The sequence below is a fragment of the Euleptes europaea genome, chromosome 15, assembly GCF_029931775.1.
Source record: "Euleptes europaea isolate rEulEur1 chromosome 15, rEulEur1.hap1, whole genome shotgun sequence".
Classification (NCBI taxonomy): domain Eukaryota; kingdom Metazoa; phylum Chordata; class Lepidosauria; order Squamata; family Sphaerodactylidae; genus Euleptes; species Euleptes europaea.
In genome coordinates, this window is record NC_079326.1 from 35,246,360 (window position 1) to 35,271,394 (window position 25,035).

The window sequence follows — 25,035 nt, forward strand, 5'->3', positions numbered from 1 at the left end:
TAAGGCATTCTCCCATACTGCATTCCCCAGAAACCGCACTTCCACTAGAGTTGTCAGACAAGCTGGAACATGTTCATAGGAGGGCAACGAAGATGGTGAGGGGTCTGGAGACCAAGTCCTATGAGGAAAGGTTGAAGGAGCTCAGTAGGTTTAGCCTGGAGGAGACGACTGAGAAGTAATATGATAACCATCCTGAAGTACTTGAAGGGCTATCAAATAGAGGATGGTGCAGAATTGTTTTCTGTTGCCCTAGAACATCAGACCAGAACCAATGGGTTGAAATTAAATCTACGTAGTTTTCGGCTTAACATCAGAAAGAACTTTCTGACAGAATGGTCCCTCACTGGAACAGGTTTCCTCGGGAGGTGGTGGGCTCTCCTTCTTTGGAGGTTTTTAAGCAGAGACTAGATAGCCATTCGAAAGCAATGATGATTCTATGAACTTAGGCAGGTCACGAGAGGGAGGGCAGGAAGGGTTGTATCAGTGCTTGGCTCTCATGCCCCTTTCTTACATGCCCAGGATAATGCCAATCACCACTTTGGGGTCAGGAAGAAATTTCCTTTAGGCCAGATCAGCCAGGGATCCAGGAGAGTTTTTGGTTTTTTTGCTATCTTTTGAGCATGGAGTAGGGGTCACTGGTGGTGTGTGGTGGTGGTGGGGGGTAGTTGTGAATTTCCTGAATTGTGCAGGGGGTTGGACTAGATGACCTTGGTGGTCGCTTCCAACTCTTTGATTCTAACCCTAAGAAGAGTTGTTTTGAAGAAGCAGCAAGCTGGTACCAGAAGACACGCCAATGAGCACCATGAGATCCACGGACACCATACTGGGGATCACTGCAGTAAACCATGCAGAAGGATGACTATAGAGTTGGGATTTGATTTGAACTTGAAGCAAAAACATCAAAGTGATCTGTGTGTGTGTAGGGGGGTAATTTCAGTTGATTAATTCCATGCTGCGTGGCATATTGTCTGAAGGGAACCTTGACCCTCAAGCGCTGACTTTTTGGAATGGCACAGAAGGCTGCTGGGAGGAGGGAAAACAGTATTTAAAAAATCACAGTGCCAAGAACCCACAGTGCCAAGAAGTTTGTATGAAATGTTTTATAAGTAGCTTAGCTAAGACTGCTTTCTATTCCCAAATATGATACTAGTTATGTTTCCAATCCTTTCCATTATTCTGACTGTTCACCACATGCTTTACATACCATCTTATCTAGCCAAGAAATCACTCTGACATTTTGCAGGTGTACTGAAATGTACGTGATAACATCCTGATCATACTATATTTACCCTCACTACTAGGGTACTGGTAACAAAAATGGTTTAAGAAATATTTAGATATTTAGATAATATTCACTTTCTTAAGACTAGTCAAGCTAATTTTAAGGTGTTTCCCCCCATCTCTGCTGTTGCCCTTTAGTTCTATGATTACTCAGGAGCTGCCCAAAATTAGGATCATTTCTGTGTGATACAAAAAGATCTGCTACATTCAAGTCCAATAGCCCTTAGAGACCAACAAGATTTGGGGTGGGGTGGAAATAAGCGTTCAACAATCAAAGCTCTCTTTGCCAGAACCTTGTCAAAAGCTTATACCCTGAAAATCCTGTTGGTCTCTAAGGTGCTACTGGACTCAAATCTAGCTGTTCTACTGCAACATGGCCCCTCTGAAACCATCTTCACGAAAATCTGCATTATTGACTCCCCCCCCCCATAGTAATTTTGGCAAAGATATCCAATTGCTCTGACAATATGCCAATGCTCTGGCATTTACTGCCTATATTCCCTTTTTGAGACCGGCACAACTTACCTTGTAAAGATGACAAATGGAATTCAGAAGTTGGTGTGACTAAGAGAGGGAAAAATGGAAAGATGAACTGCAATAAGACAGCATCTTGCATATGTTCTTTATCAGAGATTCAGCAGAGAGCCGTAGGCTAAAGCAGCAAGTTCCAAAAACACAAAGGTGTAAAGCAACCCCTTCCATAAATTTCCTCTAGAATTAAGCAAAATTATAATCAAAAGCAAAGATGGCCAAACGGCAACTGGGGTTCCAGAAGTACCTTTACATGGCCCTCGGCAGCCCCTACCAAATTTTAATCAATATAAAACGAGCCTTGGCTACTTACCGTGAAGGCTTCTTCTGCTCAGAGGGACGAAGGACATCTGTAGAATGGGTGTTTTCCGTTCCTCGTTCTCCGGGAGGCAGGACTCAAAACTTAACTTCCTGTCCCTTGAGGGAAACGCCCCTCCTTCCCTTTCAGTTTAAAGACTTTCCGAGTAAATACATTTCAAGTTGGATAGGTAAACATAAATATTAAAGATGGAGGATAACCACCTGAATAACGATAGAAACTTAAGAACGTGCAACTATCTAAGAACATGCAACTATCACAGGGTTTAGGAGGAGATCCTGTAGTGTAGAGCATTAAGGAACTGTCTGCGAACTGCCAATCGAGTTGAGAGGACGTCTGGGTGGGCCAGATGTCCTTCATCCCTCTGAGCAGAAGAAGCCTTCACGGTAAGTAGCCAAGGCTCGTTCTCGCTCAGAGGGAGAAGGACATCTGTAGAATGGGACATACAAGAGCTGTCCCGGCCCGGGTAGGGTTAAGACGTCCTGGAGTATACTTTGTAAGATGCGCCTGCCGAAGGCGGCGTCCGCAGAGGCGTATACGTTTAACTTATAGTGGCGCACGAATGTGGAAATGGAGGACCAGGTGGCGGCCTTGCATATTTCCTCCAGTGGGGCTCCTCTATCGAAGGCGGTGGAGGTGGCCGCGCTTCTGACTGAGTGGGCTGTGACCCCTGAAGGAATGGGAAGGTTGCTTTCTCTGTAGGCCTGTGAGATGCAATGTGTGATGGTTCTGCTGATGGATGCCCTAGACATAGGTTTGCCCTTGTTAGGGGCTGTGAGATTAATGAATAGTGAATCAGAGTTTCTGATCGCTTTCGTGCGTTCTATGTATATATGGAGGGCTCTTCTAAGGTCTAGGGAGTGCCAGGCCTTTTCCTTTATGGTCTTAGGTTTAGGACAGAAGGAAGGCAAGACTAGCTCTTGCTCCCTGTGAAACTGACTGTTGCGTTTTGGGATAAAGGAAGGATCTGGTCTAAGGACTACTTTGTCCTTGTGGAAAATGCAAAGGTTTGGTCTAACTGACAGGGCCCCCAGCTCTGATACTCGGCGGGCCGAAGTGACCGCTGTTAGGAATAGGGTTTTCATGCGCAGCCACTTTAGACCTATCTGAGTGAGTGGTTCGAATGGTGGTTTTGTGAGGGCCGTGAGGACGGTATGGAGGCTCCATGAGGGGAATCTATGTTTGACTTGAGGTGAGGCAAGGCTGACCCCTCGCAGGAAGGACTTAATGTGGGGATGTTTGTTTAGAGAATATCCAGAAACTTTTGGAACTATAGTGGCGATGGCTGCTAATTGTCTGCGGAGAGTGGATGGTGCCAGACCCTGAACGCGACCGTCCTGGAGAAAGGCTAGAATGCCGACTGCGCGTGGTTTCAGGGGGTTTCGGTGTTTCCGTCTACACCAGCGAGCGAAGGCTTTCCATGTGGTGTTGTAAATCCGTTGGGTAGATGGCCGTCTGGCCGCAAGGATGGTGGACACGATCTCGGGGTTGTAACCCTTGTCTAACAGTCTGCTCCGTTCAATAGCCATGTGGTTAATTGAAACCAATTCGGGTCCGGGTGGCAAATCGACCCCTGTATCAGAAGGTCTGGTCTGTCCGGGAGCCTCCAGTGGTTGTGTCTGGACAGTTCTATCAGAGATGGGAACCATGGACGACGGGGCCAATGAGGAGTCACCATGATGACTGAGGCCTTGAGAAGCCGGACTCTCCTTAAGACTCTCGGGATGAGAGGGAGGGGGGGAAGGTATACAGAAGACCCTGTGGCCAAGGGGAGAGGAGGGCATCGATTTGTTCCGCCCCTGGTTGTTGGTACCTGGAGAAGTATCTCGGGAGCTGGTGATTGGTCTTGGAGGCGAAAAGGTCTACTAGTGGAGTGCCGAATCGGCGAGTGATGAGGGGAAAGACTTCTGGGTTGAGGGACCACTCGGCTTCGTCTAGGTGTTGCCTGCTGAGCCAGTCCGCCTGTATGTTCGTGGTTCCCCTGATGTGTTCTGCACATAGTGATGAGAGATGAGTTTCCGCCCATAGCAACACTGCTGTGGCTTCCCGGTGGAGAGCCGATGACCTGGAGCCTCCTTGCTTGTTCAAGTAAGCTTTTGCGCTCACATTGTCTGTTCTGATCATCAGGTCCTTGCCCACCAGTTGTTTTTGGAAATGTTGCAAGGCTTTGAATATGGCTCTGGTTTCCAGTATGTTGATATGTAGCCTCTGCTCGGAGGGGTTCCACAATCCCTGCGCCGGTTGTCCAAGTAGAGTTGCACCCCATCCTAAGAGGGAGGCGTCTGTGAACATCTGCAAAGGGGTGGGTCTGATGTATTGAAGACCCTTGGAAAGATTGTTTGGTTGTGTCCACCAGATGAGACTGGACCTGGCCGCCTTTGATAGGATTAGGTACCTGTCCCTTTTCTGGATGATATGCTTCTGATGGACTCTGAGGAACCGCTGGAGAGGTCTTGCTTTGAGGCGAGCCCATTGCACAGCTGGTATGCAGGAAATCATGTGGCCCTGTAATTTCGCCAGGGTCATGAGGCTTACGGTTCGGGATTTGAAGGCAGATTTGGCCATGGAGTGTATTTTGAGAATCTTGTCCTCTGGTAAGATGAGAGCGTTGATTGTCGTGTCTATGTAGACCCCTAGGTGACGGAGTCTTTGAGTGGGATCTAGATGGCTCTTCTTGAAGTTTATCATGAACCCGTGAGTTTCTAGGGATTCCAGTACCCTTTGCGTGTGCAGTGAGCTTTGCTCGGTGGATGAAGCGCAAATAAGTACGTCGTCCAGATATGGATGTAGACGTATTCCTTCTTTTCGTAGCAGTGCCACCACTGTCACCAGCACCTTGGAGAAGACTCGTGGGGCTGAAGACAGACCGAAGGGGAGCACCCGGAACTGGTAGTGATGACCTTGATACTGGAACCTTAGAAATCTTCTGTGTTGAGGGTGAATTAAGATATGAAGGTAGGCTTCTGTCAGATCTATGGAGGTGAGGAAGTCTCCCGGTCTTAGGGCCTCCGCGATGGATTTCAGGGTTTCTATCCTGAAGCGCTTTTTGAGAACGTGCCTGTTTAGGTGTTTGAGGTCTAGTATGGCACGCCATCCGCCATCTCTCTTGGGCACGGTAAAGAAGATTGAGTAGATTCCCGAGGAGCGTTCCAATGGTGGGACCGGTTCTATGGCCTTGATAAGTTGAAGGTGTAGGATTGCCTGGGAGGTCCTGTGTTGTTTGTCCCTGTTCTTGGAGGTCGGTGAAACTCTCATCCGATCTGAGGGAGGCCTGAAAAATTCAATTTGATAGCCTTGACGTATTAGCCGAAGCACCCAAGGGTCTGGCTGGGAGGCTTCCCACTGAGGGTAAAATAGAGTGAGTCTGCCCCCCACCGGAGGTGGGTTGGCGTCACTGTTTGCCTTGGCGAGCAGTCTTGTCTCCTTTTTCCCCTTGGAAGTTGGAGAATCTGTTGGATCTAGAGAATCGACCTGTTCTTCAAAAGGAGCCACGGTTGGAACTCCAATTGCCTCTTCTCTGTTCTGGTCTGAGCCGCTGGAGGGTATGGTAGGGTCGAAAGGATGTGTTAGATGAGAAACCTTTGGGGTCCTTGCGTAGACTCTTGGGAAGCATCTTCTTTCTGTCCCTGGTTTCCACCAGGATGGAGTCCAGTTTATCTCCGAAAAGCCTCTTCCCTTGGTAAGGATATCCCATGAGAACTGATTTAGATCTGTGCTCTGTCTGCCAAGGTCGAAGCCAGAGCGCCCTTCTAGCGGAAGAGGCGGTAGCCATGGCTCTAGCAGTGAATGTCATCGTATCTAGAGTAGAGTCTGCCAGGAAGGACACAGCTCTCAGAATTCTTGACACTCCCTCCTGGGCATTTTTCTCCTCTGCCGGAATAAGTTGAGCTAGTTTGCGAGTCCATATGATGGCCGCTCTGGAAACCAGGGCCGATGTTATGGAGGAGCTTATGGCTAGAGCAGACGCCTGATGAGACTTCTTACATGCTAATTCCGTCTTCCTATCAGCTGGATCTCTGATCATCACTAAACCCTCCTCAGTGACCAGATCTGAAGAGTGTAGAGCTGTAACTGGTGACTCCACTAAAGGGACCTGTAGCAGTTCAGCTGTGCTATTGGCTATAGAGTATAACTTTCTAGTGGCTAGGGGGACCTGTTTGGTTGCCATCGGTTTGTCCCATTCTGCCTTTAGTAAGGACAGGAAATAGTCTGGGACAGGGACTGTCCTGTCTGGGGCTTCATGCATATGAAAAAATTCCTTGGAACCTCTCTTTTGCTGCTCTGATTGCTTATCAGGTTCTGCTGAGAGGTCCAACGCTGCAAGCGTCTTAGTTATTAACAGGGGAAATTCCTCAGTATTAAAGATTCTATTTTGTTTTGGTTGGTCAGGAATCTCCTCGCCCTCTGAAGAGAACTCGCCCTCCTCTTTGTCACTCCCTTCGTCTTCAGAAGAAAAAGGGGAGGTGGTCTGTTGCAAGACATTGTCCTGAGTAGCTACAGTGGTCCTACGTCCCTTCCCTATTAATTGACTGGAGTAAGGATCCAGTGTTTGAGCTCTGGATCTCTCCTCTGGTCTGGGTGCAGAGTGCCCAGCTATGATGGATGGAGGTGGGGAGGCTATTTGTGCTGCTCTGATGCCTTCAGTGAGGGCTTCCTTAAATAAGGTAGAGAGCTCTGCTGTTAGAAAGGAGAGGCCGCTAGCATCCAACAAGGGGGGTGGGGGGAAGGTAGGATTCATTGGTAGAATGTTGCCAGAGGCGATTTGAGGCGAGACGCCAGGTATATTTTGAGGCGAGACGCCTGGGAGGGGAGGGGGCGAGATGCCCATGAGCGCGCTGGGATTGAGCAGGGGCGAGACGCCCTGGAGCATGGCGGTGGAAGGGACTGGCGAGACGCCGACCGCCTGGGTAATCCCCCGTGCGCTGAAGGAGGGAGGAGCGGCAGACGCTGCTGAATGCTCCCCGGTTCCAAACATGGAGGGGAGGGGCGGTAGCCACGCCGTAATCGCTAGCAGCGATTTGAATATCGGCGGCGCGTGTTATAAAACCCGAAGCGGCGTGTGCCGCTGTTTCTCCCCCGCTCGTCTGGTCGGCTCGTATTTTTGGGGCGGCCTGCGGGGCGGGCGCTGCCGCGTCTTTCCCTTTGTTCCCGCTTGTAGGCGCGGTGGAAGAAGGAGAGGTGCGATCGGCTTTAGGCAGGCGTTTAGCTTTGCCGGTTTTAGAGTTGCTGGTCCGCTTCCTCTTTTCCGCTCCGGGGCCCCCTTTTTGCTTACCCTTAGCCTCGAAGGTGTAGCTGCAGGATGGCTGCTCCTGCGAAGTTTGAGTGGGCTGCAAAAGACCCGGGTCCAGATCCCCCGGGACTATGAAGGGATCGGGCTGCTTGTCCGCCATCTTGGAATGGCGGGAAAGCAGGTATCCTAATGTAGGTTAAATTTAGGACAGAATTAGGGATAGATAATTAGGAGTAGATAAGTTATTATAGTAGTAGTATAGGAAGAAGAAGGGGAAGTAATTAGATTATTTTCTACTTTCTAGTAGGTCTGCGCAGAGCTGCGACGCTAGGCTGCTCTCCCGACGAGGCAGGAAACAAAACTGAAAGGGAAGGAGGGGCGTTTCCCTCAAGGGACAGGAAGTTAAGTTTTGAGTCCTGCCTCCTGGAGAACGAGGAACGGAAAACACCCATTCTACAGATGTCCTTCTCCCTCTGAGCGAGAACATTGGAATTCTCCAGGACTATCCATTGAAAATAGTGATGTAAAGTGATATATGATATACATTATGTGGAAGTGCTTTGTCACACATAAATCACAGAATAAAGGGCTGTAAATGAGTAGTAAGGATTCACAAGACACATACACCATTTCCTGAAAGGAGGGGGGAGATGGCGGCAAGTACCCTACCACTCTGAAGCCTTCCTCCAGCTTAAGTCGCTATTTCAGAATGTAACGTAAGATCTAACATTCTGCACCGAGGAAATAAATGCTAGTTGGTATTTATTTGTATTTATAGACTGCCTTTCTGACTGCAGGAAGGTGAAGTACAAAATACAGAAACAATTCAGACAAAGTAACATATTCAGTAAACAGTGCAATGGGACTAGGATTACAGAATTGGTTTAACAGGGCAACAAGAAGCAACAGATCAGCTCATAACTTTTGTTGATTCCAGATCACTGGTGAGTGTAACTCGCTGCATTGGTGAAACTGAAAGATTGACTGGAAAATTATTGCAAGCAAATGGTGAGGTTAAACAGGCAATATCAACAGAAATGTGCTTTGTATGCAGTTTAAACTGTTCTCATGTGTTTATGCTGCTTGAAGATCAGTTTCTAATTTCAGACTGATTTTGCCCCCACCTGGAATTATCCGATATACTACCCTATCACTCACACCATGATTAAAAGGACAAACCTACCAAGATGAATTAAATACTTTTCTTGCTCAAAGCAGTAAATTAATGAACATGGATGCCTACCCTTAATCAGTAGTTTTCATGATTAGAGGTATTTGCATGCTAACGTCTGACTCCCTGTTCATGTTTCATAAGAACATTCTCTTAAGTGGTCCACAAATCTCCGGCTTCACTTACAAGAAAACGTTGTAGGGAGGTATGCAGTTTGTTTGTTATATTTTTATCCCACTTTTCAGCCAAAGGTTACCTTGAAAATTAGGAATTAAAATCCACTACATATGTATTAAACATTAACTGCCATTTGTTCAGATTTTGTATATGTGGTACTGAGCTGACTTATGATGACTATTCAAGACAAAAGTTGAATAGAAGTGGCTTGCCATTGCCAGCCTCTGCATAGCAACACTGGACTTTCTTGATGGTCTTCTATCCAAGTACTAACCAAGGTCAACCCTGGCTAGCCTGGGCCATCCAGGTCCGGTAACATGTGGTACTAACTGCAAGGCCATTCTATTTGCCAGGGCTTTAATGGGGTATACACTACCTGCATCTGTCACACTTACCTGAAATCACAGCAGTGCAAGCACTCTTTCTCTCTCTGGTGCCCTGATCTCCTCTAGGAGAGAATTTAGGGGAGGAACTATGGGTCAATGATAGAGCCCTTGCTTTGCATGCAGAAGGTCCCAAGTTCATCTCCAGTTAAAAGGATCAGGTAGCAGGTGATGTGCAAGACCCCTGCCTGAGACCCTGGATTGCTGCTGCCAGACTGAGTAGACAATAGTGACCTTGAATGCTGCAGCAACATCTAATGCACGAAGGAAACCTTGACCGCATAATGCTGCTAAATGTCAACTATTTTTCCCATTTGTCTAATTTCAGCTGCTCGTACTGTACATTTTATTGTACTGTTAATGTATTTTGTATGACTGGAATGTTTTCTTTCTGTTCTTCTGTATGCTGCTTTTTATCTTACATTATTTTGCTTTTACTTTTTTAATCTGCTTCTTTTAAGATGTAAGGATCTATTTTAAATGCCATAATTTTATGATTTTAATTTCATGCTGTAAGCTGCCTTCAGTACATTTTTGGTAGAAAGTTGGTATGTCAATTCGCTAAATAAGTAGGGAAGTTTGCTCCCTTATCAACTTTGGGGCTTTCAAGGCTAGAATCAGCGCTTAGAGTGGTGCCGAGAAGTAAACTTGAAGCCAGTGGAACAACGTTATATGTTCACTCCGGCAACTAAGTAGACTGAGGACAAATTGTCCTAACTGTAAATAGTTTTCAAAAACAGCCCTACATACAATTCATTGTAATAATCAAACCTTGAGGTGATCACCAAAGTACATATTACAGAGTCTGGGTCATCCTTCCCCAGGAAGGATCACATCTGGTGCATCATTCTAAACTGGTATTGGTTGTAGATGCCACCTGAAAACCTAGAAGTGATGCTGGACCTAGAGTTATTCCCAAAGTATAAAACAGGTCCTACAAGAGGAGTACAGTTTCCATCCAGCAACAAACATCCTGAGGTAAAGTGTGTGACAAACTTACATCGAGCTAGTTTTTTAAAGACCTGGTTAAAAAATAAAAAGAGACTGAGGCCATAGCCATCGCTATTAATGTCCCCAACGAGGCATATTACAGTATAGCAGAGAAGAAATTAATGGACACCATAAGATATCAAGACATGATTACTAATCAGGGACAAATTAAAACATGGGAGATGATCAGAACAGAGAGAAAAAATAAGTTGGCTAACTTATAACCAGTTGATTGGAAGGATCCTTCAAGGTTGCTTTGAAGAGGGGAAACTCAGAGATCAGTCAGACTTTGAGAAACTAATAAAGAAAAACACCATCTTTTGGGCAAAATTTACAAACTTTTGTTCAAATACAAAACACTGAACAAGTAAAGGTTTGTATAGTCAAATGGATGCAAAACTTAGGAAAAGAGATCCCAGTGCAATAGTGGAACAATTATGGACAAAATCAATAAAATTCACTGCTAGTCAAAGTTTGAGAGAGAATTGGTATAAACAGTTTTACCGATGATATATAACCCTGATAGATATTTTAAAAATGAAAAATTAAAAAAAAAGCTGATAGCACTTTGGAAATGTAAAGAAATAGAAGGGACTTATTTCCATACTTGGTGGTCTTGTAAAAGGATTAAAAAGTTTTCGATTTAAGTCCACCAAGAAATGCAAAAAGTTTTGAAACTCAACTTCCCTCTAGACCAAAAGACTATGCTATTGGGAATTCTGCCAATAAATTTGGGGGGAAATGTTTAATTATACGATAACTGCAGCCAGAGCGGCAATAGCAACAAAACGGAAACAGGACGAAATACCAGAAATGGGCAGAGGGAAAGAGAAAATGGCCGAATATGTCGTGATGGCCAGGCTGACACATCTGCTGAGCAAAAGACCAATGAAAGAAATGGGAAGAAAATGGAAACTCTATTATGAGTATGCAAACATGTAATCTATATAACCTGAATAACCTGGATGTATTTTGCTGTGTCTTTCTTCTTTTTTTATCATGGTAATAGTAATAGCAGTCACAGTAGCAAAAAATGATGACTCAACAAAAGCCTTAATAAATATGTAAAGAGAAATGTTAGGCCAAATGTTTATCATATATATATTAAGCAATAAGCGATATGGGATAAAATATAACATTAACAGCTTAATATAGATGTTTCAGAATTTTAGCCATGGTGAAGTATGTAGGTTTTTTTTTATCCTAGAATTAAATTCAAGTTTAATGATTAATTTTAAATGTTTATCTTGGAAATAAGATACCATATATACTCGAGTATAAGCCGAGTTTTTTAGCCATGATTTTTGGCTTAAGAAACTCACGTCGGTTTATACTCAGGTCAATACGGTAATTCACCTGCCAGGCCCTCTCCCAGTGCGCTCCCGCCAGCCAGCTGATGGGCAGGCTGTCCCGCCTTCTCCCCCCAACCCCACCCAATCGCGCCTTCTGCGCAGCGGCGGTGGCGGCTTCTTCCCACCCCACCCAATCGCACCTTTTGTGCGGCGGCGGCAGCGGCTTCTTCCCCACCCCACCCGATCACGCCTTCTGCGCGGCGGCAGCGGTTTCTTCACCCCCCACCCCACCCCGCCTTCTGCAGGGCGGTGGCGGTTTCTCCCCACCCCCACCTCCCCACCCCACCCAGGCCAGCCCTCCCGCTTGCCAGGTGACCCTGCGGGGCCTCCTGTGTACAGGGAGGGAGCCGCCGCCACCGCCTGCCTGCACGTCTGGAGCCCGGTCAGGTAAGCCTGCGGAGGAGGGGAGGGGGTGCATTTCTCCCTCAGCTTATATGCGGGTGCCAAATTTTCCCCCATTTTTGGGGTGAAATTAGGCACCTCGGCTTATACTCGGGTCGGCTTATACCCGAGTATATACGGTAAACATTGTTTATCTTGGAAATAAGATAAACAAGAAATAAGGTTGAATAGATGGTAGAAACTGAATAAAGATTAATTTAGGATACAGTAAGGCATATTTATTATTTCTAGGTAGGGAGAATGTATGTTACGTTTTATTTTGTATGTTATGTATTTGTAATTTTAATTAAAAAAATAAAAAGAACTTATATTGAGCTCTATAATGTAGAAGGTCTATGTTCTTCTGTATATTCAGATATAGTACAGCATCCACTTTAGGAGGTTTGGTGAAAGACAAATGTGTAGGTCTTACCTCGGCTGACATCCATAGCATACAATTCTCTGAGTCCAAGGTCATTCAGCGACTTTTCCAAGTCAAGAGCATCCTGAGATTGGTAACTTTTCAGCAACATGGTATGTAAAGGATCAAAGTCACATTTGCTACAGATGACTGGCATGAGCTCTTGAAGTGGTGCATGAGGGCTAACTCTGACAATAGTCTTCTGGGTCTTTTTGTAATTAATTACCACCCTCACAGTTTGCTGAAAGAAAAGAAAAACAATTTGGTATCTACTATTCAAAATTACAGCTTCCAATTTTAATGTTTTTAAAAGGCTCAACCCACCAGTGTAAGAAATGCTCCGAAGTTCTTATTTATTTCTTATATCCTCACAGTATGAGACTCTTAGTTTAGGCCACCAATTAATCTTCATTACTCTGTGAGGGATAGCAACATGGAAGATCCAGAACCTATTTGGAGAACTTATTTTCTCCACCTTTCCTATCAGTATGAAGTTTCTCTACAATAAAGGACTGATCTGTCTTTTCTAAAGCAACAAGCCTTCATCTCCCTTCAGCAGCTCAAACAAAACTCTAAGCTAACTGCTAGGAGAAAGGGTATATGAATACTCTAAATAAAAACTATAGAACTGAAGTTTTGACATCTATTCAGGAGGTAAAGAGATAATAGTAAAGTGTTCAGCTCTCTCACCTCTGGAATGATAGGAGTGGGCTTCTTCTTATCCATCTGTTTTGGCTTTAGAATCACTTTGTCTACTTCAAGCATTCCAATGGGTGTGTTTGGCTGGAATTTGATCGATTTTTTCTCCGCTGTCCTCAAGTCTATAGTATGGCTTGCAGGATTTAAACGGTATTTTGCACAAAGGTATATTAGTAAATCCATCATTGGTTTGCTGGGGGTGGGGGAGGAAAGTAAAAGTAAATAAAGTACAATACAACGTAAATATGCAAACAATTTCAATTTCAATATGCAAACAATATGCAATTTCATTTACCCATGGCCATTTGCATTTTGAACTCCAGTTAATTCCCCCCCATAGGCCAATAAGAATCCAAAAGTGCCTCTACAGTTTCACAGTGCCACCCTAAACAGAGTTCTAGCTTTCAATGCCCATTGGCTTCAATGGATTTAGAAGGGTGTCACTAGGATTGTACTGCAAAGCCACACTTCAGTTTAGAGCAACCATATTTGAATAATTCACAGACTGAGTGCAAGCCAACTGCTTTAAAATGATGTTACGTTATAGAGAACGTCAAACAACCATTACCACCCTGCCCAAATCCAGAAATATATATGCATAAGTTATTCTGGTTAAATATTTGGAAGATGACAGTCAATGGTAATCTTTAACCACTAATATCAGCCACTGTACCAGAGGTCTGGAGAGTAGCAAACGTCACACTGATTTTTAAAAGGGGTCCAGAGGGGAACCAGGAAATTACAGGCCAGTTAGGTTAATGTCTGTCCCAGACAAAATAGTAGAAACTGTAATCAAAGACAGAGTTATTAGGTTCATAGAGGAACAAAGCCTTCTGAGGGAAAGTTAGCTTGGCTTCTGCTAAAGGAAGTCCTGCCTAACCAACCTTTTTGGAGTTCACTGGGAAAGTGAGCAACCATGTAAATAACAGTGACCTGGTAGACACTGTATACTTGGACTTTTCAAAGGGCTTTTGATAACGTATCTCACCAAAGAGGCCTGAGTAAGTTTAGAAGTCATAGGTTAAGAAGACAGCTCTTTTTATGGATTAAAAACCAGCTAGATAGATAATTTATTTACGGCCCTTAGCCAGATAAAACAGAAAACATGGGCTAATAAATTCTTACAAACAAAGAATTACAGTCCGAGTCTTATAACACTTAAAAAGAAAATTACAGCTGGGACACATCTGTCAATTGCGCTAAGAGGCTGTATTATGGAGACAAATTTTCATTGCTGCCTTGCAAAATTTCGCAACCTGAAGAGTGATTGAAGGATTATCCCCTTGTAGGAGCATCTCAGTTCCTTTCTCCTGCCCGGTCAGGTCCCATTCTCGATAAGAGGGGCTCAAAAAACTTCAAACGGGGTAATGTATAAAAATTGCAGTTCAGGAGGGCATGCTCAACAGTTTCTAAGTCCCCTGATTTGGAAGGGCAGAATCTCTCCTCCTAAAAACCAGCTAAATGAAAGGAAGCAGTAAGGGTCTCATGATTGGTACTGGAGCCAGTGCTATTTAACTAGTTCATAAATGCTTGGGAACTGGGGGTAAGTAGTGAGGTCACCAGGTTTCCAGAAAACACAAAATTATTTGAGATGGTAAAATTCAAAGCCAACAAAAGCTACAGAAAGATCTCCCAAACTGGGTGAGTGGGCGTCAATGTAGCAAATGAAGTTCAATGTAAAATGCAAGGTGACACACACTGGAACAAAAATACCAACTTTATGTATATGCTGAACTGGGCTGACTTTGTTGAGACTGAAAGCAAAAGAGGCCTTGGATTTGTAGTGGATAGGTAGAAGAAGAGTTGGTTTTTATATGCTGGCTTTCTCTACCACCTAAGGAAGAATCAAACAGGTGTACAACCACCTTCCCTTCCCCTCCCCCCACAACAGACACCCTGTGAGGTACGTGGGGCTGAGAGAGTGTGACTAGCCCAAGGTCATGTGTAGGAGTGGGGAAACAAATCCAGTTCACCAGATTAGCCTCTGCCACTCATGTGGAGGAGTGGGGAATCAAACCCCGTTCTCCAGATCAGACTCCACAACTCTAAACCATAGCTCTTAACCACTAGCTCAATGAAAATATCAACCTAGTGTGCTGCAGCACACTGCAGAAAAGAATGAAATTTAAAAAATGGGGAGGGGTTAACCCCCCCTCCCCCAAATAACAGAAGCGATGACTAAAACTTTTTCCATACTTTGGTTATTGGGTGGGAGCTAGAGAGGGAGACTGGAAAAGGTTGAAAAAAGGAGGGAAGGACTCAGGTAAAGATGAATATGCCTGGCCCCCAAGGCTGCGAGGCAACCTCTTTGCAAATAAGTGATCCACAAACTCTACTCAGTCTCACGGTCTCACATCAAGCTGATTAACTCTACATCCATCCAGAATAGACCTGCGAACTTACAACCTGGCTGAGGATGACTAATAGAGTCCCTGGGTAGACGTCTGTGAAGGAGAGACTGCTTTGGCACCTCCCACTGCCCCAGATCCTCAAGGAATGGAAAAAAACGGCAGTTAACCGGCAGTTAGCTGGAGGTTCTATGAAAAGGAATTATGCCTAACCAATCAGTGGACTAATACAGGAACATCAGACCTAGCAATAGCACAGAATGTATAAAAAGCACATTTCTGTTGATATTGCCTATTTAACCTCACCATTTGAAGAAGAGTTGGTTTTTATATGCCGGCTTTCTCTACCACTTAAGGAAGACTCAAACCAGCTTACAATCCCCTTCCCTTCCCCGTAACAGACACCCTGTGAGGTAGGTGGGGCTGAGAGAGCTCTAAGAGAGCTGTGTCTAGCCCAAGGTCACCCAGCTGCCTTCCTGTGCAGGAGTGGGGAAACCAACCAGTCCACCAGATTAGCCTCCGCCGCTCATGTGGAGGAGTGGGGAATCAAACCCGGTTCTCCAGATCAGAGTCCACCGCTCCAAACTACCGTTCTTAACCATTACACCACGCAAGCTCCATGAAAATATCAACCCAGTGTGCTGCAGCAGTGAAAAAGGCAAATTCTATGCTGAGGCTTATTAGGAAATGGAATGAAAATAAAACAGCCACTAGTATAATTCCCTTGCATAGAACTATGATGCAGCCTCGTTTGAAATACTGTGTGCCATTCTGGTCACCATATCTCAAAAAGTACACTGCAGAGCTAGAAAAAAGCACAGAAGAGGGCAACAAGATGATTAAGGGGGTGGAGCACCTTTTCCATAAGGAAAGGCTGAAGAATCTGTGACTTTTCAGTTTAGAAAAGACACAACTAAGGGGATACATGAGTGTTATAAAATTATATATGAGGTAGAGAGAGCGGACAGAGAACTTTTCCTCCTGCTCCCAAAATATTACAACTTGAGGCACCCAATGAATTTGATGGGCATTGGGCAGTAGATTCAGGAATGACAAAAGGTAATACTTCTTTACACAGCAAGTGATTAAAATGTAGAATTCGCTGCCAGAGGTAGTAGTGGCCACAGGCATGGTCAGTTTTAAAAGGCGATTAGAGGTAAAGCTTAAGGGGGAGCAGAAATAGGTGGGTGCGTGGGATAGAAGAAAAGGGGAAAGGCTGCAAGGGGAGAAGGCAGGAGGTTTTTGGGGCGCAGCCTGAGGAGGGTGGGGTTTGGGGGAGGGGAGGGACTTCAATGCCATAGAGCCAAATGGCCAAAGAGGCTATTTTCTCCAGGGGAACTGATCTATCGGCTGGTGATCAATTGTAATAGCAGATCTCCAGCTAGTACCTGGAGGTTGGCAACCCTATAGACAATACATTCTTATACAAACCTAGAATAAGTCCCAGGTTTGCAGAAAAAAATTGAAATGAAAAAATGGGGAGGAGTTAATTCCCCCCACAAATAACAGAAGATGACTAAAACTTCTTCCATACTTTGGTTATTGTGTGGGAGCTAGAGAGGGAGGCTGGAAAAGGTCGAAAAAAAGGAGGGAAGGGTTCAGGGAAAGATGCATATTGCTGGCCCCCAAGGCTGTGAGACAACCTCTTTGCAGGTAAGTGATCCACAAACTCTACTCAGTCTCAAATCAAGCTTATTAACTCTACATCCATCCAGAATAGATCTGTGAACTAGCAACCTGGCTGAGGATGAGTAAGAGAGTCCCTGGGTAGAAGTCTCTGACCAAGAGAGACGGCTTTGGCACCTCTCTCATTGCCTCAAGTTCCTCAATGAATGAAAAAACGGAAGTTAACCGGCAGTTAGCTAGAGCTTCTAAGAAGAGGAATTATGCCTAACCAATCGGTGAACTAATACAGGAACATTCAGCCTAGCACAGTACTAAACTACAATACCCACAAAGCAGCATTTTAAAGGGAGAGTTCTTTTCTCACTCTTAGCACTATTAACAGTGTGAAACCTTACACTTTGAGCTAATGCAATATAAACTGCAATATAAACTGCAATATATATTGCAATATAATGCAATATAAACCTACAAATACTAGAGATTAGGGTAACTCTGCCTGGGGGCAGAGGGAGGCAAGAGAGTGGTAAAGCTTAAGGGGGAGCAGAAACAGGTGGGTTGAGTGAGATAGAGGAAAAGGGGAGCTGCTGCAAGGGGAGGGAAGGAGGGAAAGGTGAAGATGGGTAGAGACAACTAGGATTGCCAACTTTGGGTCAGGAAATACCTGGAGGTTTTGAGGGTGGAGCCTGAGGAGGGAGGGGGTTTGGAGAGGGGAGGGACTTCAATGCCATAGAGTCCAATGGCCAAAGTGGCCATTTTCTTCAGGGGAACTGATCTTGAGCCTTCGAGCTGTGCTTGTACTTAACCACCTGGAGGTTGGCAGCCCTAGAGACAACTAAAGTTTAACACCCCCTTCCAATGTTTTTGTTTTGTACATTTCAGATTTTTCTGCAAACCTGCAGCTAAATAATGAAAAGGAGCAAAACAGAAACCATACATGTAGGCACATACTAGCAGTAACGTCATCACACAGAGAAGCCTGAACACCTGCATAAGATAAAATATTAGACATTCTACAAAGTTATAAAAAGAAATCCTACTTAGTATAATCTTCTGTACAGTAACACTCAACACATAAGCTTTACTCTGTATTTTTAAGTTGCTCTTGGGTCAACCCTGATAATGAATAACAGAGATTATGATGAAATAAAACTTTCCACCTCCTAACTGGAGCAGCTTACACAACATCCCCACGAATTATAAAAGGGTCTTGTTGAATGCGAGACTCAACAAAAACACGTCACAGAAAAGATTAGCAAGTGGCATAAAAAGGATTGCCTTAAATTACATGTGTTTCCTTCTCTGGGCCTCCCCTAAACTATCATTTTTGGTCAACTGCTGCATGTGGGTGGCCACGTGGCGGCTAGCAGTTTTCCTCGCAACATTCCCGAAGGTTTGGGGTTCACAGCTCATCTGGTAGAAAAGCTGCTTCTATAACGGCCAATTCTAAACATCAGAACTGGTTTTCCTGAAATATTTTACCACAATCAAACAACACTAATTTACAGGTCAGCCTCTATTTCTGGACATCGGTGTACAGGAGAACAAAAGCCATTTTATAAAAAAAGAAATACATGCTTAATAAAATGGCTGCATTTAAAACACACACACAAGCTGACATGTCTCATTAAATACTTAGTGCCTGATTGCAGCTTAGTTGCTTCAGTTTAGAAAAATGTTAGGATACACATCTAATTTTTGGTGTCTGAAAACCAGGGACCACCCAGATGCAGCTGAAGACTAGCAAAATATACACGTAGCCTCTTTGTTTCCACTAGACAGGCCGTAAAATACCAAACCAACACTTTCAGCATGGTCAATTCTGCATCATTTCTTGTAAACCTTACCACACTGAACTTAAATAACTTATACACAGACATCACGATGTTTTAGGATCTTAGGACTCAGGATGTTATAACATCAATTTTTATTCAAAATGTTCTAAACCTAAAAGGCTATTTTCAAAACACACATTTTTTCGGTAAATGGAATGCAGAACATGTATCAAATTAATATTCAACTTGGTAAAGGTAGTCCCCTGGGCAAGCACCGGGTCATTCCTGACCCATGGGGTGACGTCACATCCCGAAGTTTACTAGGCAGACTATGTTTACAGGGTGGTTTGCCAGTACCTTCCCCAGTCATCTACACTTTACCCCCAGCAAGCTGGGTACTCATTTTATCGACCTTGGAAGGATGGAAGGCTGAGTCAACCTTTGAGCCAGCTACCTGAAACTGACTCCCGTCATGATTGAACTCAGGTCATGACCAGAGCTTTTGACTGCAGTACTGCAGCTTACAACTCTGCGCCACGGGGCCCCTTAATATTCAACTAACCATGGTAATATTACTATCAGTCTACAATTCACACTTTATAAAAGCTAAGATATACATAAATCTTAGCTGTGAAGTAGATCTTTCAATTTCAGTGCCTATTGCTAAGTAGACTGTATTCAAAACAATCTGCCACTTACAGTCTAGCAACCTGCCAATCATGTATATTTACTAGAGTTGTGCATGAACAACACGATGCAACAGAAGTACATGACTCAATGTTTTCTAGCTGGCTTCAAAGTTTTGCAAGTTTTGGAAAATTAATTGGACTCTGCAGTAAATTATGGATACCAAAACCGGCTGAAGTGATTGAGTCACCAGCTACACATGCTGGTGAGACAGAACTATTTATTCATTATACTTCAACCCTGCCTGTCTTATATCATGGAACTTAAGGCAAAATAGGTAAGATTCCATGAAAGAAGCTTATCATATGTCATTAGCAAGACTGCTGTAATGTGATTTTCAATCATTCCATGGGACTTAGTGAAAGTCTTAAATGCTGAAATCGAGTCTTGTTCTCAAAAAAGTGCCTATTAATGATGGTGTTGAAGGAATGGCAAATGCTTCTTAGAGAGGACATGGGAGGTGAGCTCAGATGCCAGGCCTCCTGCTATAGCAGATCTCCTGCCAGCAACTTAGTTTGCCTGCCATCGCTCCGAGCAGCAGCCAGAGAATTTTCCAAAAAAACAACAGTGAGGTTGGGGACGCCACAACATCATTTACTGATCAAAACTACCCTACGTCACTTCCGGGTTTTCTCAGGAAGTGACTTTATGACATTAGCCAATGTCACTCACCCCCACCTCCAACACTCCCGGCAGTTGCCAGGCTCAGCCTAGTAACCCTAGGGGTGCCACGAGGTTCCGTGTTATCTCCCATGTTGTCTAATTTCTATGTCAGGCCCCTTAAAAAGATAATCTGAAGCTCTGGAATGGAAGATGGTCAGTATGTTGATGACACTTGGTTATACATAATTTTGAATAAGCTTCTGACTGTGGCAGCTTCTGCCCTGGCCCAGTTTATAGATGCAATGGTCAAGTGGCAGAGGGAGAACAAACTAAAGTGTAATCCAGATAAGATGGAGGCTCCCCTTGTCAAAGGCGGGCTTTTAAGGCTCCAGTGATCTCACGATCTAGCCTAATGTTATTCACATCAGGGGAGTTTGTAAGCCTTATGAGCAAGGAAACTGTACAATCCCTAAGCTCATTTGACAACGCTCAGGGAAAGTCCAATTCCAGAATGACCTAAAAGATCAGGCACTGTTTCTTTATATTCTCTCCACAAAAGCCTTCCTTCTGCTCATATGAAGTTAATATTCCCATCCTAGGTTATCCCCCAATCCTGGTTGCTGTGACATGTGCTGGGGAGGATGTACAGAGAGTATATGAAGGAAACTCTGTGTTACCTCAGTCTGGTTAGAGATCACTGCCATTCAGACTCACTTCCTTGCCTCCAGAATCCAAACTTTTCCTGAGCTGTGCCCTGTAGTTCAAGGGCTGCATAATTCTGTGAAGCATTAAAAAGCCCTCTTTGTGTATTGTATCTGAACTGTAATTAGTACTCAAGGCTCAGATGAAAAGCAGAGAAACACTTTCATTTTGAGTAAAAAAAATAAATTTCAAATCAGTTCTAGATTATATTTGAATAATTATATGAGTTTGTAGAACAGGCAAGTGTGCGCCTCTGGATAACAACACATACATTTGCATATCCACCACTAACAGTTTATTAATGTCTTTGTCATTCTAGCCTGGAAAGTTACCATAACTAGAAGCAGGAAGAATTGGAATCTTTCTTCAACGTACCTGCCATTTACAGAAGTAGTCTTGATCACATCTCCTGGAAGCACCACAGACAGCTCAATGTCTCTGTCAATGATATTCTCTTTCTGTTCCATGGTGAAGTTAGTTAGTTCTGAATCATTGAAGGAAGAAAACTCAGCACTTTTTCGTTCAGATGGAGGCAGAGGAGCTTTCGGCTTGGCTTTTCTTCTAAGAAAGAACAAAAATTGAGGGGAAAAACCCTTAGTAAAAAGTAAATGAAACCATTTTTACATAGGACAAAGTTGCCAAGTAATTCAAGGACTGTTTTGCAAAGCATCTCAAGGGAACGTTTTTCCGAACAGCACTGAGATAATTTGTCGCTCTTAATCATTTGATCTTTTTTCCTGCTTTACACAATTGCCTTTTCTTTAGAACATTACAATTAAATGTTGTCTTTATCTGAGTTTTCCAAGACGACAGAATTGATATTGATCCTGTCACTTACTCAAGTCTGATTTTGAACTGGGATTATGAAGTTTAAAACAAACGTCTACAATCCAAAAAGAAATCTGAACACCCTTCTGAAGTATAAGTAATACCTTCAGATAAGCATACAGTTCCCTCTACCCTTTATGCCAACACATTTATAAAATACACATTTTCCTCTTCAGATAGAGAAAATATAGAACAAAATTTATGGCAGGTAAATAGGTAGAAAACATTAAAAACAGGATTATAAACTTATGTCCTATGATAAATAATCAGAGTAGTTTCTGCAAAGGGAAATCCTGCCTCACCAATCTCCTGGAGTCCTTCATTAACAAGCCTGTGGCTAAGAGCTGACTAGTTACTAGTAGGCATTATATTCTGACAAAAAGCTTCTGACAAAAGTCCCTCACCAAAAGCCTCTGAGATGTGGAAGTCATGAGATAAGAGAAAGGTTCTCCCATGGATTAACCAACATTAGCAGAATGGAGGAAAGCAAAGAGCGGAGGTACCCAGCACCCGCATTAGTACTGACAATATATAAATTATAAGCAAGGAAGTGGCCAAGCGTGTGCATCCCAAATTATTCAGGCTGGTAAAAGCCAAAGCGGACTTCAAAGAGTTCCCAAAAGGACCTCTTTTGAAGTAGCAATAACACAGAAAACGAGATTCGATGATAATTTACTAGAAATGGGCTTGAACAGGGCAAAAATATGGTTAGTCAACAACTTATAGACATCGAATTGCAGAATGAGAGGACCCTTCTTCCAAGACCATAAAGAGTACTAAAGATTTGGGAGGGATTCTCTTTGTCTCCTTATCTGACTTCCACTGCTTTTACCCAATTTTGATGGGGTTTTTCAAGAGCTCGTTTTAATGCCTTTCCGTCGGCCTTGCTCAGCGGGAGATTCCAGCATTTACCTTTGGAGTCTAGGTTTGTGCCCCTGTAACTCTGATGTTGAGATAATTACCCATATTTTATTGTATTGTGAATTTTATCAGGTTGTTAGAAATAAGCTGATTTTGCCCTTGTTTACCAGAGTTCTTAGACATTCGGATGATTTTATTATTAAATATTTACTTGAGGATAAAGATGCCAACATTTCCTACACAGTGGTAAAGTTTTGTTACATTGCCACTAGAGTATAAAGACCGTGGGTTAGTGTATTAAAATTGTAATCCTGGCTCTGTATTGATCAATTTTAACAATGTTTATCTGCTGGTCAAATGACTGTATATAAATAAAGTGAACTGAACTGATGTCAGTAAAAGTAAACTAATCAACATGGGGCCAGGAACAAATGGACAGAAATAACTTTTTCCCTCCCTTTCCAAAATACTGAACTTGGATCTGACCAATGAAGTTGACACAAAATCAATTTAGAATGGATAAAAGGCAATACACTTCTTCATACAATGTATACTTTGTTCTCTGTTAGAGCATATAGTGATAGATGCTAACTTAGATAGCTTTAAAACCGAATTAGACAAATTATGCAGAATATGTCTACAACTGCTATTTGACAGAATAGCCCAGTAAAACCTCCATATGCAGAGGTAGTTCATCTCTGGGGTGGGGGAAGACAGCTGGAAGGACTGTTGCTTTAATTCCCTGCTTCTGTCTTCCTTAAAACATATGGTTGGCCTTTAATGGGCGTAGGTGGGAACAACTTTGAATAGGATTGCACTGTCAGTTAAGTACCACATATAACACGTTTATAGCATGTTATGCTACAATTCCAGTACTATTTTCCTATCCCTCCAGTTCACCATACCGCCACCAGTTCAGCGGCAATTGCGGCAATGGAATGTACCTTTAATAGGCGCTTAACTTTACATTTGCTGTTTACTAGTATTCAAATATTTTGTTGCTGGGGAAAAAAACACACTCACACACACCCAACTAGCCCATATATCATTTTAGACTGTCAGATGGAATGTAGCTGCACAAGAGACAAAATTATCAAAACAGTGATATAGTCTTCCAAGATTTGAAGCAAATAGAAATGAGCCCCCAATTCAAAAGATATACACCCAGGACTACTGAATCATTCATATCAAATACTGAATCATTCATATCAAATACTAATCCAGTAGGGTCATGCAGGGAATTTATCACAGTGCTATACATACACATATTAAATATGTCTGAAAAGGTAATATTCATCACAGAATTAAATCTGATGAGACACAAGAATAAGACATTGACTCTGAAACTGTTTAGAATAGTTCTGCACATCTTTGAGAGCTGCCATTAGAAATAATACTGAATCTAAAATAAATCTGCCAATTATTTCAAATGACACCATGGAATTGGGCTGAGCTGATAGTGCAATTTAATTTTCAGTTTTATTTTTACTTCCCCATCCCCGCCCCTTCCTATCTTCTCTGCTTATCTTCCATACCCTTTCCAAAATATTCTCTAATAAAACATTTCCATCCCACTTGTCTATCCAATTCAAGTAATTCAAAGTACACTTTTCAATTTCTTCAAATATGGAGGCATTTAGTGATATAGTAGGTTAGATCCTACCCGTCCTTCCACTCCAGTGATCAAAGTTTGAAGCCTAAGACTGTTTCTAACAGTGGCTCTTCCATTGGAGGAAGAGCCCCTTAAGCCGGAGGAAGGCTCCTTGGAGGATGGTTGCATTCACCCCATTGACATTTGGTATTATTTATTTGCCCTGACCTGGATGGCCCAGGCTAGTCTAATCTCATCAGATCTCAGAAGCCAAGCAGGGTTGGCCCTGGTTAGTACTTGGATGGGAAACTACCAAGAAAGTCCAGGGGTGCTACACAGAGGCAGGCAATGGCAAATCACTTCTGTTCATTGCTTGTCTTGAAAACTCTATGGGGTCACAAATAAGTCAGATGTGACTTGACAGCACTTCACACACACATATTTATTTATTATTATGCCACTTCATTTTTATCCCACCTTATTTATATCATGAAAATCTTGGCAGTTTATATATATAAGAGCCACCATAAGACATTAGAAAAAATTAACTCTGGGGTTGGAGAATTATGAATGAAGAGTAGCAATGAGCACCAATGGAGAAAGGGCTAAATCTCTCTGGGGTGGATGCAACTTTTCCACTAGCGCAAAAACTAGGAGGGAGGGAGTCCCCCTCTGCTGAGGATTAGAGGACCTGCGCCGACAGAAATCATGTGAGATGGCCTGTTGGCCAAGCAAAAGAGCTGGTAGAATCCAACCCTCTGCTTCACAGGTCAGATTTTATCCCCTTTTCAACTCCATTGCAGATTAAACCCCTACATAATTCAATGGGAGCCACTGAAAGCTGACCCAGCCCTTGTCTGCAAAGCAATCCTCCCCGTCACTGCGTGGTTTCCATTGGTGGGGACACTATGCTGAGCAGTGCATTTCCTTAGGAAGGCCCTGACATTTGAAACCATGGCCTCCACTGACAGGGTGACCATTATTCTGTGTCCCATGCTATCACTGCTCACCTATACACAAAGTCACTCCACACCACCAGGGGAGTGATAACAGTTCCTAGCAAATGTCATTCATATCCATCA

The 25,035-nt window shown here is 43.5% G+C and overlaps 1 protein-coding gene across 1 annotated transcript in view; it reads right to left on the reverse strand.

The window, feature by feature from the left end:
• Positions 1-25,035, reverse strand: part of COBLL1 (cordon-bleu WH2 repeat protein like 1) — an 88,590-nt gene that overhangs the window by 23,663 nt on the left and 39,892 nt on the right. The window contains exons 2-5 of the mRNA XM_056861181.1: positions 21,049-21,234; positions 12,927-13,128; positions 12,249-12,477; positions 1,807-1,845 (exon numbers count right to left, since the gene is read on the reverse strand). Of these exons, the coding sequence (XP_056717159.1) occupies positions 1,807-1,845; positions 12,249-12,477; positions 12,927-13,128; positions 21,049-21,234 (656 nt within the window). The remainder of the gene's footprint in view (positions 1-1,806; positions 1,846-12,248; positions 12,478-12,926; positions 13,129-21,048; positions 21,235-25,035) is intronic.